At 48.7% G+C, this 12,011-nt stretch overlaps 1 protein-coding gene across 1 annotated transcript in view; it reads right to left on the bottom strand.

The window, feature by feature from the left end:
• Window positions 1-4,020: 4,020 nt before the first annotated feature.
• The window catches only part of LOC126548318 (retinol dehydrogenase 12-like), a 43,974-nt gene continuing 35,983 nt past the window's right edge, over window positions 4,021-12,011 (bottom strand). The window contains exons 5-6 of the mRNA XM_050196464.2: window positions 7,238-7,344; window positions 4,021-4,221 (exon numbers count right to left, since the gene is read on the bottom strand). Coding sequence (XP_050052421.1) covers window positions 4,021-4,221; window positions 7,238-7,344 — 308 coding nt within the window. The remainder of the gene's footprint in view (window positions 4,222-7,237; window positions 7,345-12,011) is intronic.

Here is a 12,011-nt window from a genome sequence, read left to right as displayed (position 1 = left end):
GAAGACCGATATTCGGTCGTTCTTAGGTGTCGCCGGCTACTATCAGAGGTACATCCCCAGGTACTCTGATATCGCGGCTCCCCTGACGGATGCTCTAAGAAAAACAGAGCCCCAAACAGTCGTCTGGGACGAGACAAGGGAAAGAGCTTTTAGCGCCCTAAAGAGCGCCCTAACAAGCCAGCCTGTGCTACGATCGCCAGACTACACAAAAGGGTTCGTTGTTCAGTGCGATGCTAGTGAGCGAGGCATGGGCGTTGTACTGTGCCAACGGGAAAATGGAGAAGTGGAACACCCCGTCCTGTATGCTAGTCGTAAGCTGACCAGTCGTGAGCATGCGTACAGCGCCACCGAGAAAGAGTGTGCGTGTCTCGTGTGGGCTGTTTAGAAATTGTCATGCTACCTAGCCGGCTCGAGGTTTATCATTGAGACGGATCACTGCCCTCTCCAATGGCTGCAGACCATCTCCAAAAATGGTCGCCTCCTGCGCTGGAGCCTCGCTTTGCAACAATATTCCTTTGAGGTGCGTTACAAAAAGGGGAGTCTCAACGGTAACGCCGATGGCTTAAGTCGAGGCTCCTAACGTAGGAATCAGCCTCAAAGTTGTTTGTTACTGATGCTTTTCTTCCTGAGGCAGGATTTTTAACATATTGCTTTTGTTTAGTGTTTCAAAGTCATGACGTGCTTTCTAGTGCAATTTTCCAATTTGTGGACGCGTTCTGAGTGCTGCTAGACTACTGTAAGGAACTAGGCAGTAGTATAAAAGGGGAAAGAGCCTGGCATGGCTTAGTGAGGGTTGTGTCGTGCTTGCTGACTGAGCGGTTGAGTTTCGGCGTAGTTCTAACGCTTGCTGGGAACGAGAAAAAAAAAATGGCAACTCTCCCGAAGTCACTTTGCAGTGTCCTGTGTGAACCTGAACGTGAGAACGAGGCCTTCTCTGTGCGCTGCGCTCAAGAAACGCCGAAGGAGGACCGACTGCGGTTATGAGCATCATCGAGCGACATCCCTCCGGACAGCGGATGCATTCCCCTGACCATCGGGATCTTCTTCTCCCAGCGGGGCGGTCTGTTACCATCGCCTCCGACGTGCGGTATAGCCGGCGCGGATACAACGGACGCCGGGGCTTCGTTGACAGCGGCGGACATTTTGGCCAGTTCAGCGCTGTCCCAACGCCTCCTGCTAAGCACGTCCAGGCATGTTTCAATGTCACGTGTCTTCGTGTGTGCGTGTGTGTGTGTGTGTGTGTGTGTGCATGTTGGTGCCCACGCTTGTCAAAGCGCGGCAGCCGGGGAGAGACGCGAGGAGGTCTGACTGGCGCCGGCCCGGTGGATACGTCACTTCTTGTCACAACGTGTCCGTGCGCCGCCGTCACATGCGCCTCTTCCGAGCCGTTCCTTCTTGCCCTCGACTCCGAGAGTATAAAAGCAGCTGCCCCCGGACGCCAAGAGAGAAGTTTCGATTTATTCAGTCGAGTAACGTGGTCTCCCGTTTCTCCACTTCGGTCGACCTGACCGGCCGCTCTTTTGCGATGCTAGAATAAACAAGTTGTTCTGTTAGCAGTCGACTCATCCTTTGCCAGGACCTTCGGATGCTTCCAGCTGTGCCCCAGGCCGCCAGTCCAACGCTACCCTTGGGGCTTGCGACCCATTTTGCAACAGCACGTAAAACCCCATAATTAAATCCGAAGCAATGGAAGTACCAGAATGACCAGTACAGATTGTAACCAAAGTTCCCTTCAGCAATACGCTGTTGCTACACTGCTTGAATGCTAGTCGCGTAAACGCATCGATAATTGGGTTCTGTCGAAATGCGAAACTATTTTTTCCTACCCCTCTGGCCTCGGCGTGGCTGCGTCGGTCGTTCAATCAATTTCTTGCCTCGTTGCTTTAGAACAAGCTGCCGCTCAATAAGAAGCCGGCGTGTCTCACGCCCTGGGCAATCGTCATGCAAAACAGTGTGCGGGGTGCCTACCAAGTTAACGAAGGGACCATGAGAGCACCAAGATGTAGGCGGCTGTTTCATGACCTACTTGACACGCATGTCATGACATTCATCAAGACCTATCACTTACGTTCCTCATACACTCTCGTCATACTGCGCCAATTTTGATACATGCAAAGACGTAGGCGGCTGTATCATAACCTACATGACATTCATGTCATGACTTATCATTTGTGTTTGTCATGCACACTTGCCACACTACGCCAATTTTGGTACATACCAAGTTAACGAAACGACCATGAGAGCACCAAGACGAAGGCGGCTAGATTGATACTGTCAAAGTGGCAAATGTTCGCCAAAGAATGCTTCGCATTTAGATATTACGTGCCGGTTGGTGAGATTTGACTTCGGTTTCCGAAGCTCAGCAGCCCAATTTTCTACCCATTGTGCCACGGACGCATACACAGAACGACACAATAACACTACCAGTACTTCCTTCGCAAAAGCTAGGGCTAGTAGAGATCTTGCGCGTGCGCCGCGTCGTACACCCTTTTACTTATGAAAGTGAGAGAGCGCACTATGTGCTAGGTAAGGACAGAGTTCTTGCACCGGAAAGAGTTACTGAGACACTTCAGTCTTCTTGCAGGCATTGAATGCGAAAGCAGTGTAACTTTTCCTCGCGGTACCTTTCACTTGGTCATGTGCTCGAATTGGGCAATGTCAATTTTGAGGGTGGATCACCCAAATATTGGGGGTGTGCCAATTCAATTTTGGGAGTGGGCCAGGTCGGTTTGGAAGGTGAGTGAACTCAATTTTTGAATTGGGCAAAGGCAATATTTTGGGTGTGGGCCAAGTCAATTTTGGAAGTGGGCCAGGTTGGTTTTGAACGTGGGTAAACTCACTTTTCCAATTGGGCAAGGTGAATTTTTGGGGTGGGCCATCCAAATTTTGGGAGTGGGCCAGGTCGGTTTTGAACGTGGGTGAACTCAATTTTCGACTTGGGCAAGGTCAATTTTTTGTTCACCGTGGGATTACGCAATGCGAGCCGTAGCTGGTCCAGAGCCGGGAACGTGACGTCATCACTTGGTGACGTGGGTTTTGGTATCACCGGATGTTAACACCGGACGCTCGCCGGATTTACAGCGTCATGGTGCATGTAATGCTTCCGCATTAATAATTCCGCGCATCCGCGCCTATATTGATTCGCAGCCATATTGCTGAGCTCTAATTTTGCAGTTTCAGTGCAACAAAGAATGGCTGCTGTTAGTATGCCTTATTTCAGTGCACTCTCTTCAGGCGGCAACGAAGCTGGTTGCTCATTACCGAATCACGGGCTCCAGTATCCACAAGCCCTGGGACATATACACCAACGTCTACATCGACTATATTGCGTCTAGTCGGCAGGGTGAGACGCTTTGGCAGAGACGTCGGCAATGCAGCGCTGCCTCCGTGAGCACCGTCCTTTAGTTTTCAGAAGGTACGCGCCCAGGTCAGAAAGACGTCGACAGGCGATGAGACCGGGGTGACGTGGACGACTGGCGATGCCATTGCGGCGAACGGGACTGGTGAGTGTTCGGCGATGGCGAACGACGGCGCCATGTGTTAGTACCGTCGGTGACATGCAGGTTAGGCTCGGCTTGCGGCTGGAACTGGCGAAAACTGTCATCTGAACAAGGGCTGTTGGAGAACGGCCCACTGATTTTGGGTATGCACGAGAGAAAAACGCTCGGTTGGCCGGGAACTGGCCACGGTGCCAACTGACTGAAAACCGACATTGGCGAGTTCTTGGCACACGATAGCGTGAGCTAGGGCAAGCACAGGAACGCATGTGCGAAAACATGACTATAAACGCATCGTTTTGTGATAGTTTTCGACGGACTGCGCGGGCGGCTCGTCGTCGGAGAGAGGACGCGCATGGCGTTGCACGCTGTGCGAGACACACGTTTGCCACGAGCTGCGCGCGCAGCGGCGTGTCTCGCTGTCGTGCCCGCGCTGGACTGCGACAGATTGAGCAGAAATGGAAGACGTATGTTCTTCGCCTTTAGTCTGAGCAAGAAACATACGTGCGCGGACTTTGGCGTATCAGAATAGCTTCTGAACTTGGTCGAGCTCCATGCCGACGAGCCTGACGGACGTCTCGAAAGCACGGGAGGCCTCGCGCTTGTCCAGGGCCCTCCAGTTGACCCAGTCGTCCTTGCAGTCGGCTAGGTACTTGCCAGTGCTTTCCAAGAACCGGTCATCCACAGCCGCGTACAAGATGGTCTGGGCTCCCTCCCAGGGCGTCTGCATTATATGAATCCGTCAAACGCAATGTCTCTCAATATATGAACACCGCAAGTCTTAAAGGGAGTTCTAAGGTATAAGTAACTTGTCAGTTAGGAACGTATGTATCGCAATAGCGAAATTTTTGGCCAAGTCTTTGGCAAAAACCAGCATTTGCTGCGTATTCATAATTACAACAGCGCGAAAAGAAACGGGGCGAGCGTTTTCAACTCTCCGTACGAATACGCGTTTTCTACGTCTTCTCAGACCAATCTAAATGAGAAAGACAAAGATAATCAAAGATAATGCTGAACTGGAGTAGCTCCTTCGATTCATTTGGTTAGCCGCTAGTTCCCCCAGACTGCTATGTTTCATTATTTTTTTATCTTGAAAACATATTTTACTAGAAAATGGATGGAAGGCGACAGATCCAGGACGAACCGTGACTCTGTTCCAAGCGTAGCTATCTTAAGCACCAATCGCAGCTCGGCTTTCAGTGCAAGACTCGTGACGTTTCCACGGCCTTTCACTGCAATCGGTCGTATAGTGCCAGGAAGATCTTGGAAAGCAGGGCAAGAAATCTCGAAGCCACATGGACCTTTACTCTTAGTCCGGTCGCCTTACTTGCTACTATAGGGCTCTTTTGTTGCCCGTGCACCACTCACGTGCCACGCTGCCATGCTTGGGGCGCACGTTGAAGAAACCCAGGGGGTCGAAATTAAACCTGAGTACCCCCTCCCCCCCCCCCCCCACGGCTTCTGTCATAGCCCGTGAGTTGCTGTCGCACTCTTAACAGTTAGTTACTCCTGTTTCTATTAGAATTCGAAGTATTGTGGGCGTTCTTCTATTCCTCGTAGTGAGATGTGCTGCTATCATGGAGCAGAAAGACAGCACCTGATGAACTGATTAACTTTTCATTTTGCGTTTAGGGACGCAGGTTATATATGTATGTCATCCCTTAGCACAGTGAAGACAAGCGCAGGTGAGTTGAGTTACCAGACGACTTCCAAGATTAATAAAAAGTCATATTTCAAGGTTTCGCCGTAGGCGTCAAGCGAACTTGTGAATTTTCAAGGATGGACCTGTCCTCGAGTTGGAGTTTCAAGAATAAAAAAGAATTGCCCGTTTCGACCCGAATCACAAAGCATGGATAGCGATAGGAAAATATTGGGCAACTAACCGAATTAAGATTCGTACAGATTTACCGGCCGTGTAAATTTCACTTAATTTTCACTTACTAACTCAGCTAACAATTGTGGTGTCATGCGCACAGGCAAACATGAACAGATCTCATTCGATGAGAGCGAACACTCGCTGCAACAATTTTGCTGGTGCGATGAAGAGCGGCCGCAGCAGCGAAGGAACGCTTCCTGCTGCCTTTAATTTCAGCGCGTCTCCAAAACGTGAGATTACGCGCGCTCCAGCACCACAGAAAGGCACTTTCCAATATACGTGCGGAAAGCCACCATTCGTGTCCGCTTACCTAGCATTTGAACCCGCCGCAGATTACCTCCAAGATAGCGCACGCCATGCGCAGCCACGGCCGGGCTATCGGAGGAGACGCAGGATTACCCGACCCTTATTTCAAGGTACCCCCTAGCGGCGATCTTGATCACGTTACCATAGGCATAGCCGCTGAGAGGTGCGCCCAAGAGAGAGAGAGAGAACAAGGGTAGGAAAGGCAGGGAGGTCAACCAGAACAGCATCCGGTTTGCTACCCTACACTGGGGGTGGGGGAAAGGGGAATAGAAAGAGGAAGAAAGGGAGAGAGGAAGCACTGAGTACGTGTGGGAGCGACACCATACACAAGGACACTATAAACGGTCTGTTAAGCCCGTGCACTTCAAGTACCGCATTAGTGCACGAATCGCTTTTCGAGCCAGTGATGGGTGTGGCCACGGTCCGAGTATCTTTGACTCGGTGAAAGATCTCGAGTCCAGTCTGCGTAAAGTTGCCCGCAGAGAGAGGCGTTGGACATCGTAGCGAGGGCAGGTACACAATAGGTGCTCGATTGTCTCCTCGCACCCACAGGAGTCGCACATCGGGCTCTCGGCCATTCCCATACGGTAGGAGTATGCGTTCGTGAACGCCACTCCCAGCCACAAGCGACACAACAAGGTTGTTTCGCCGCGGGGAAGGCTAGATGGCAGTTGTAGCCGTAGCGTGGGGTCCAGTTTACGTAATCTGCAATTGAAGCCACTTGAAATCCAGAGATCTTGGGACTTCTTACGCGCAAGGTGGCGAAGTTCTCTGGCAGCGTCCGACCTCGCCAAAATAGCTGAATAAAATAGCGCCTGATCCTCTTCACAATCTCGATCTCTCTTTTTCTCACTCTCGTTTTACCGCGTGCTCTACTCCCCCCCCCCCCCCCCATGCCTTTGCACATTGGCCGCACGGTTAGACTGCGTGCTTCAAGACACCATCCTTCGCGGGCGACCCTCGCACACTTTCTCTTGCACCCATGTTATTGCAATTCGACTTCATACAGAACCTCACGTTGGCGCCGATGTCGATGATTCAACGACGGTGTCCGTAAACGGTAACGCGGAAAACAAAGCAGGAACGTGACGAGTCACGTGTACCAGAAGGACTCGTTGACTAAACTCTTGTAACAAAGCTGCAGTCACTTCAAGGTGACGGTATAATGTCAAGAATATGACACCGCTGAACTTGTGCAAGCTCGAGCGATATTGAAAACAACAGGCAACAACAACAACAACACCATTACTACAGCCTGAGGAAGCGTCTATAACACTCACACCGGTTCCCAAGTCTGTTCATCCCAGTTGAAGAATGAGGTCAGTTTACGCCGTTGAAGCCTGGCGTTTCCTGCGCACCATTGCCCGGAAACGTCCAATAATATCGCAAGTAAGCCCATCACTTATCTTGACTCGATATATTCTTCTTTTAGGTATAGCATCCGATGACAGTATACGTGCATTATACTTTGCCAGACTTGCATGCATGCAACGTTTCCAGAGAAAACGCATGTTTATGTGAACAGTCACGCCTGGTAAATATAGAATTAGACACTCACTTTTCCAACGGTCTGGTAGAGGAAGCGAAGAAAGAGCGACATCATCGAGTCCCTGTCAGCAATGGTGGTATTCACAATGCCCGGATGTACCACGTTCACCGTCACGCCTGCAAGGAAGATACAGTACCATGACAGAAACATAACTTCTGAAAATGCACCGAGCTCCATGCCAATAAGTTTACGTTCCACAAAAGTTTTTGTAACTTGCAGCTGTTCATTAACCCTTTTCTTGCGTGGCATACCGGTTAGGGCACCCCAGCAGGAGGGCTGCTCTAATTATTCAGCTTCTTTGACTTAAAAAAAAAAGTCCAATCCATGCATCGCTGCGCTGCCTCATTTGCAGTTTTACCGTAGGCGCCCAAAGTCAACCAATCTACCGATTACGGGCAGTAAACAGCGCTAAACAGCAGTACAAGGAGAGGGACACTGACAACAGCGCTGTTGTCTGTGTCCCTCTCCTTGTCCTGTTGTTTAGCGCTATTTACTGCTCGTAATCATGAACCAACCAGCCCAAATGTGTACTCTTCTGCAATCTACCGATCTTTGGTTAACTTACAACTCCGACAAGATGTCAGATTCTAAGCACAGAATGGCATTTTCAAACGTTAGCGCTGGCACCATCATTCCCTTTCCAGATTCCTTGCACCACTCCATATTTATTGTAGCCACAAAGTGCTGTATGTTTCATTATTGCTGCATTCCGCTTCCCTTTCGTTTTTAGATTGTCTTAGTGGACGCTAGAGTAGTTGTTTCCGTCATTTATGTATACACACAGGTATATATATATCGATTTACTACGAGATCACTCCCTGTTTAATTGATGCCACATTATCACTCGTCTGTTCATTAAAGATCCCAATTCCAGATTTCTCTGTGCTAAACTTAAACCCTAGATTCGTCGCTCTGTTGCCACTTATATTCGCGAGTCTCTATAAAACCCTTGCGTTGTCTGCTAGTAGAGAGAGAGAGAGAGAGAGAAGTGATGAAGGAGAGGCAGGTAGGTTAACCAGACTGAGTCCAGTTTGCTAACATACACGTGGGGCGGAGAATGAGGGAATGAAATAAACAGACTGAGAAGACATGAGTCTATTGGGGGAAAGGACTTACGGAGTTGCCATCTGTCGGGAGCGCCTCCCTCGCGTAGTATGAGGGATCACGCGACGCGCTCCTCAGAGGTTTCGCTTACGGCGCTGAATAAAAACACCACGTGGCAGCCCTCCTGTACATTTCTGTCATCATCATCAGCCTAGTTACACCCACTGCAGGGCAAAGGCCTCTCCCATACTTCTCCAACTACCCCGGTCATGTACTAATTGTGGCCATGTTGTCCCTGCAAACGTCTTAATGTCATCCGCTCACCTAACTTTCTGCCGCCCCCTACTACGCTTCCCTTCCCTTAGAATCCAGTCCGTAACCCTTAATGACCATCGGTTATCTTCCCTCCTCATTACATGTCCGGCCCATGCCCATTTCTTTTTCTTGATTTCAACTAAGATGTCATTTACCCGCGTTTGTTCCCTCACCCAATCTGCTCTTTTCTTAACCCTTAACGTTACACCTATCATTCTTCTTTCCATGGCTCGTTGCGTCGTCCTCAATTTCAGCAGAACCCTTTTCGTAAGCCTCCAGGTTTCTGCCCCGTAGGTGAGTACTGGTAAGACACAGCTGTTATACACTTTCCTCTTGAGGGATAGTGGCAACCTGCTGTTCATGATTTGAGAATGCCTGCCAAACGCTCCCCAGCCCATTCTTATTCTTCTGGTTATTTCAGTCTCATGATCCGGATCCGTGGTCACTACCTGCCCTAAGTAGATGTATTCCCTTACCACTTCCAGTGCCTCGCTGCCTATCGTAAACTGCTGTTCTCTTCCGAGACTGTTAAACATTACTTTAGTTTTCTGTAGATTAATTTTCAGACCCACACTTCTGCTTTGCCTCTCCAGGTCAGTGAGCATGCATTGCAATTGGTCTCCTGAGTTACTAAGCAAGGCAATATCATCAGCGAATCGCAAGTTGCTAAGGTATTCTCCATCAACTTTTATCCCCAATTCTTCCCACTCCAGGTCTCTGAATACCTCCTGTAAACATGCTGTGAATAGCATTGGAGATATCGTATCTCCCTGTCTGACGCCTTTCTTTATTGGGATTTTGTTGCTTTCTTTGTGGAGGATTACTGTGGCTGTGGAACCGCTATAGATAGCTTCCAGTATCTTTACATATGACTCATCTACACCCTGATTCCGTAGTGCCTTCATGACTGCTGAGGTTTCGACTGAATCAAATGCTTTTTCGTAATCAATGAAGGCTATATATAAGGGTTGGTTATATTCCGCACATTTCTCTATCACCTGATTGATAGTGTGAATATGGTCTATTGTTGAGTAGCCTTTACGGAATCCTGCCTGGTCCTTTGGTTGACAGAAGTCTAAGGTATTCCTGATTCTATTTGCGATTACCTTAGTAAATACTTTGTAGGCAACGGACAGTAAGCTGATCGGTCTATAATTTTTCAAGTCTTTGGCGTCCCCTTTCTTATGGATTAGGATTATGTTAGCGTTCTTCCAGATTCCGGTATGTTCGAGGTCATGAGGCATTGTGTATATAGGGCGGCCAACCTTTCTAGGACAGTGTTCCCACCATCCTTCAACAAATCTGCTGTTACCTGATCCTCCCCAGCTGCCTTCCCCCTTTGCATAGCTCCCAAGGCGTTCTTTACCTCTTCCGGTGTTACTTGTGGGATTTCAAGTTCCTCTAGACTATTCTCTCTCACCTTATCGTCGTGGGTGTTACTGGTACTCTATAAATCTGTATAAAACTCTTCAGCCACTTGAACTATCTCATCCATATTAGTAACGATATTGCCGGCTTTGTCTCTTAACGCACACATCTGATTCTTGCCTATTCCTAGTTTCTTCTTTACTGCTTTTAGGCTTCCTCCGTTCCTGAGAGCCTGTTCAATTCTATCCATATTATAGTTCGTTATGTCCGCTATCTTACGCTTGTTGATTAACTTAGAAAGTTCTGCCAGTTCTATTCTGGCTGTAGGGTTAGAGGCTTTCATACATTGGCGTTTCTTGATCAGATCTTTCGTCTCCTGCGATAGCTTACTGGTTTCCTGTTTAACGGCGTTACCACCGACTTCTATTGCGCACTCCTTAATGATGCCCATAAGATTGTCGTTCATTGCTTCAACACTATGGTCCTCTTCCTGGGTTAAAGCCGAATACCTGTTCTGTAGCTTGATCCGGAATTCCTCTAGTTTCCCTCTTACCGTTAACTCATTGATTGGCTTCTTATGTACCAGTTTCTTCCGTTCCCTCCTCAAGTCAAAGCTAATTCGAGTTCTTACCATCCTATGGTCACTGCAGCGCACCTTGCCGAGCACGTCTACGTCTTGTATGATGCCAGGGTTCGCGCAGAGTATGAAGTCGATTTCATTTCTAGTCTCACCATTCGGGCTCCTCCACGTCCACTTTCGGCTAACCCGCTTGCGGAAAAAGGTATTCATTATCCGCATATTATTCTGTTCTGCAAACTCTACTAATAACTCTCCTCTGCTATTCCTAGATCCTATGCCATATTCCCCCACTGCCTTGTCTCCAGCCTGCTTCTTGCCTACCTTGGCATTGAAGTCGCCCATCAGTATACTGTATTTTGTTTTGACTTTACCCAACGCCGATTCTACGTCTTCATAGAAGCTTTCGACTTCCTGGTCATCATGACTGGATGTAGGGGCGTAGACCTGTACAACCTTCATTTTGTACCTCTTATTAAGTTTCACAACAAGACATGCCACCCTCTCGTTAATGCCATAGAAGTCCTGTACGTTACCAGCTATGTTCTTATTAATCAGGAATCCGACTCCTAGTTCTCGTCTCTCTGCTAAGCCCCGGTAGCACAGGACGTGCCCGCTTTTTAGCACTGTATATGCTTCTTTTGGCCTCCTAACTTCACTGAGCCCTATTATATCCCATTTACTGCCCTCTAATTCTTCCAATAGCACTGCTAGACTCGCGAGTGTGCTTACATTTCTGTAAGCACACTCAAAACGAGGGAAGTTTTTTACTGACGAAATAATAACCTTGGGCAAACTGAAAGCACAGAATCGTTTACAGACGCTATCTCATAACCGAATACGTACAGTGAACGCCACTGCGCGTGGTCGCCGCAATGGAGTCTCCCTAACTGTCTCCTTTCGTGAAACGTAGGCAAACGCTGAGAGCCAAATATGTGAAATATGTTCTCATGGTGGGCTGTCTGTATAACCAAATGGAGCATAGCAGAATGAAGCCTCAATGCAGTGATCGCACGGGTTCGCAGTGACCGACTGCGCGTCTGCATGCATGTCCGCGCAGAATGTTTAGCTTTAGCTGCTCACGCGTTTTCGCACCGTGCCGCGAGATTTACGCCGCAGAACATGAGCATTTGACAGCACATGAGCAACCATTGTTGCGTTGACGCTATCAGAGCTGTTCAAAAATAATTTCGTAATAAAGACTTCGACGCCTACGGCGACTGTGATGTGCCGTCACGACGATTCAATCTTTTCTTTTTCTGCTAAATTCTTGGTTTGACGTTTCAGTATTATTTCTCAAGTTGCGTCGCACTGTATGTTTATCGGTCTTCTCAGCGGGCGTTTTCCCACTGCTTCTTTTTCGTAATCCAGTACATTAATTCATAACACAAACATGACCATGTGCCATGCCTTCTTTATGCGCTTCTTACCGCTCCCTCTCTATGCCAATGAACTTGCCAGAATCTAGTATCAACAAGT

Source organism: Dermacentor andersoni, chromosome 1, assembly GCF_023375885.2.
Source record: "Dermacentor andersoni chromosome 1, qqDerAnde1_hic_scaffold, whole genome shotgun sequence".
In the NCBI taxonomy this organism is placed as follows: Eukaryota; Metazoa; Arthropoda; class Arachnida; order Ixodida; family Ixodidae; genus Dermacentor; species Dermacentor andersoni.
The sequence above is the reverse complement of the archived record's forward strand: the minus strand, read 5'-3'. Positions and strand labels throughout refer to the sequence as shown.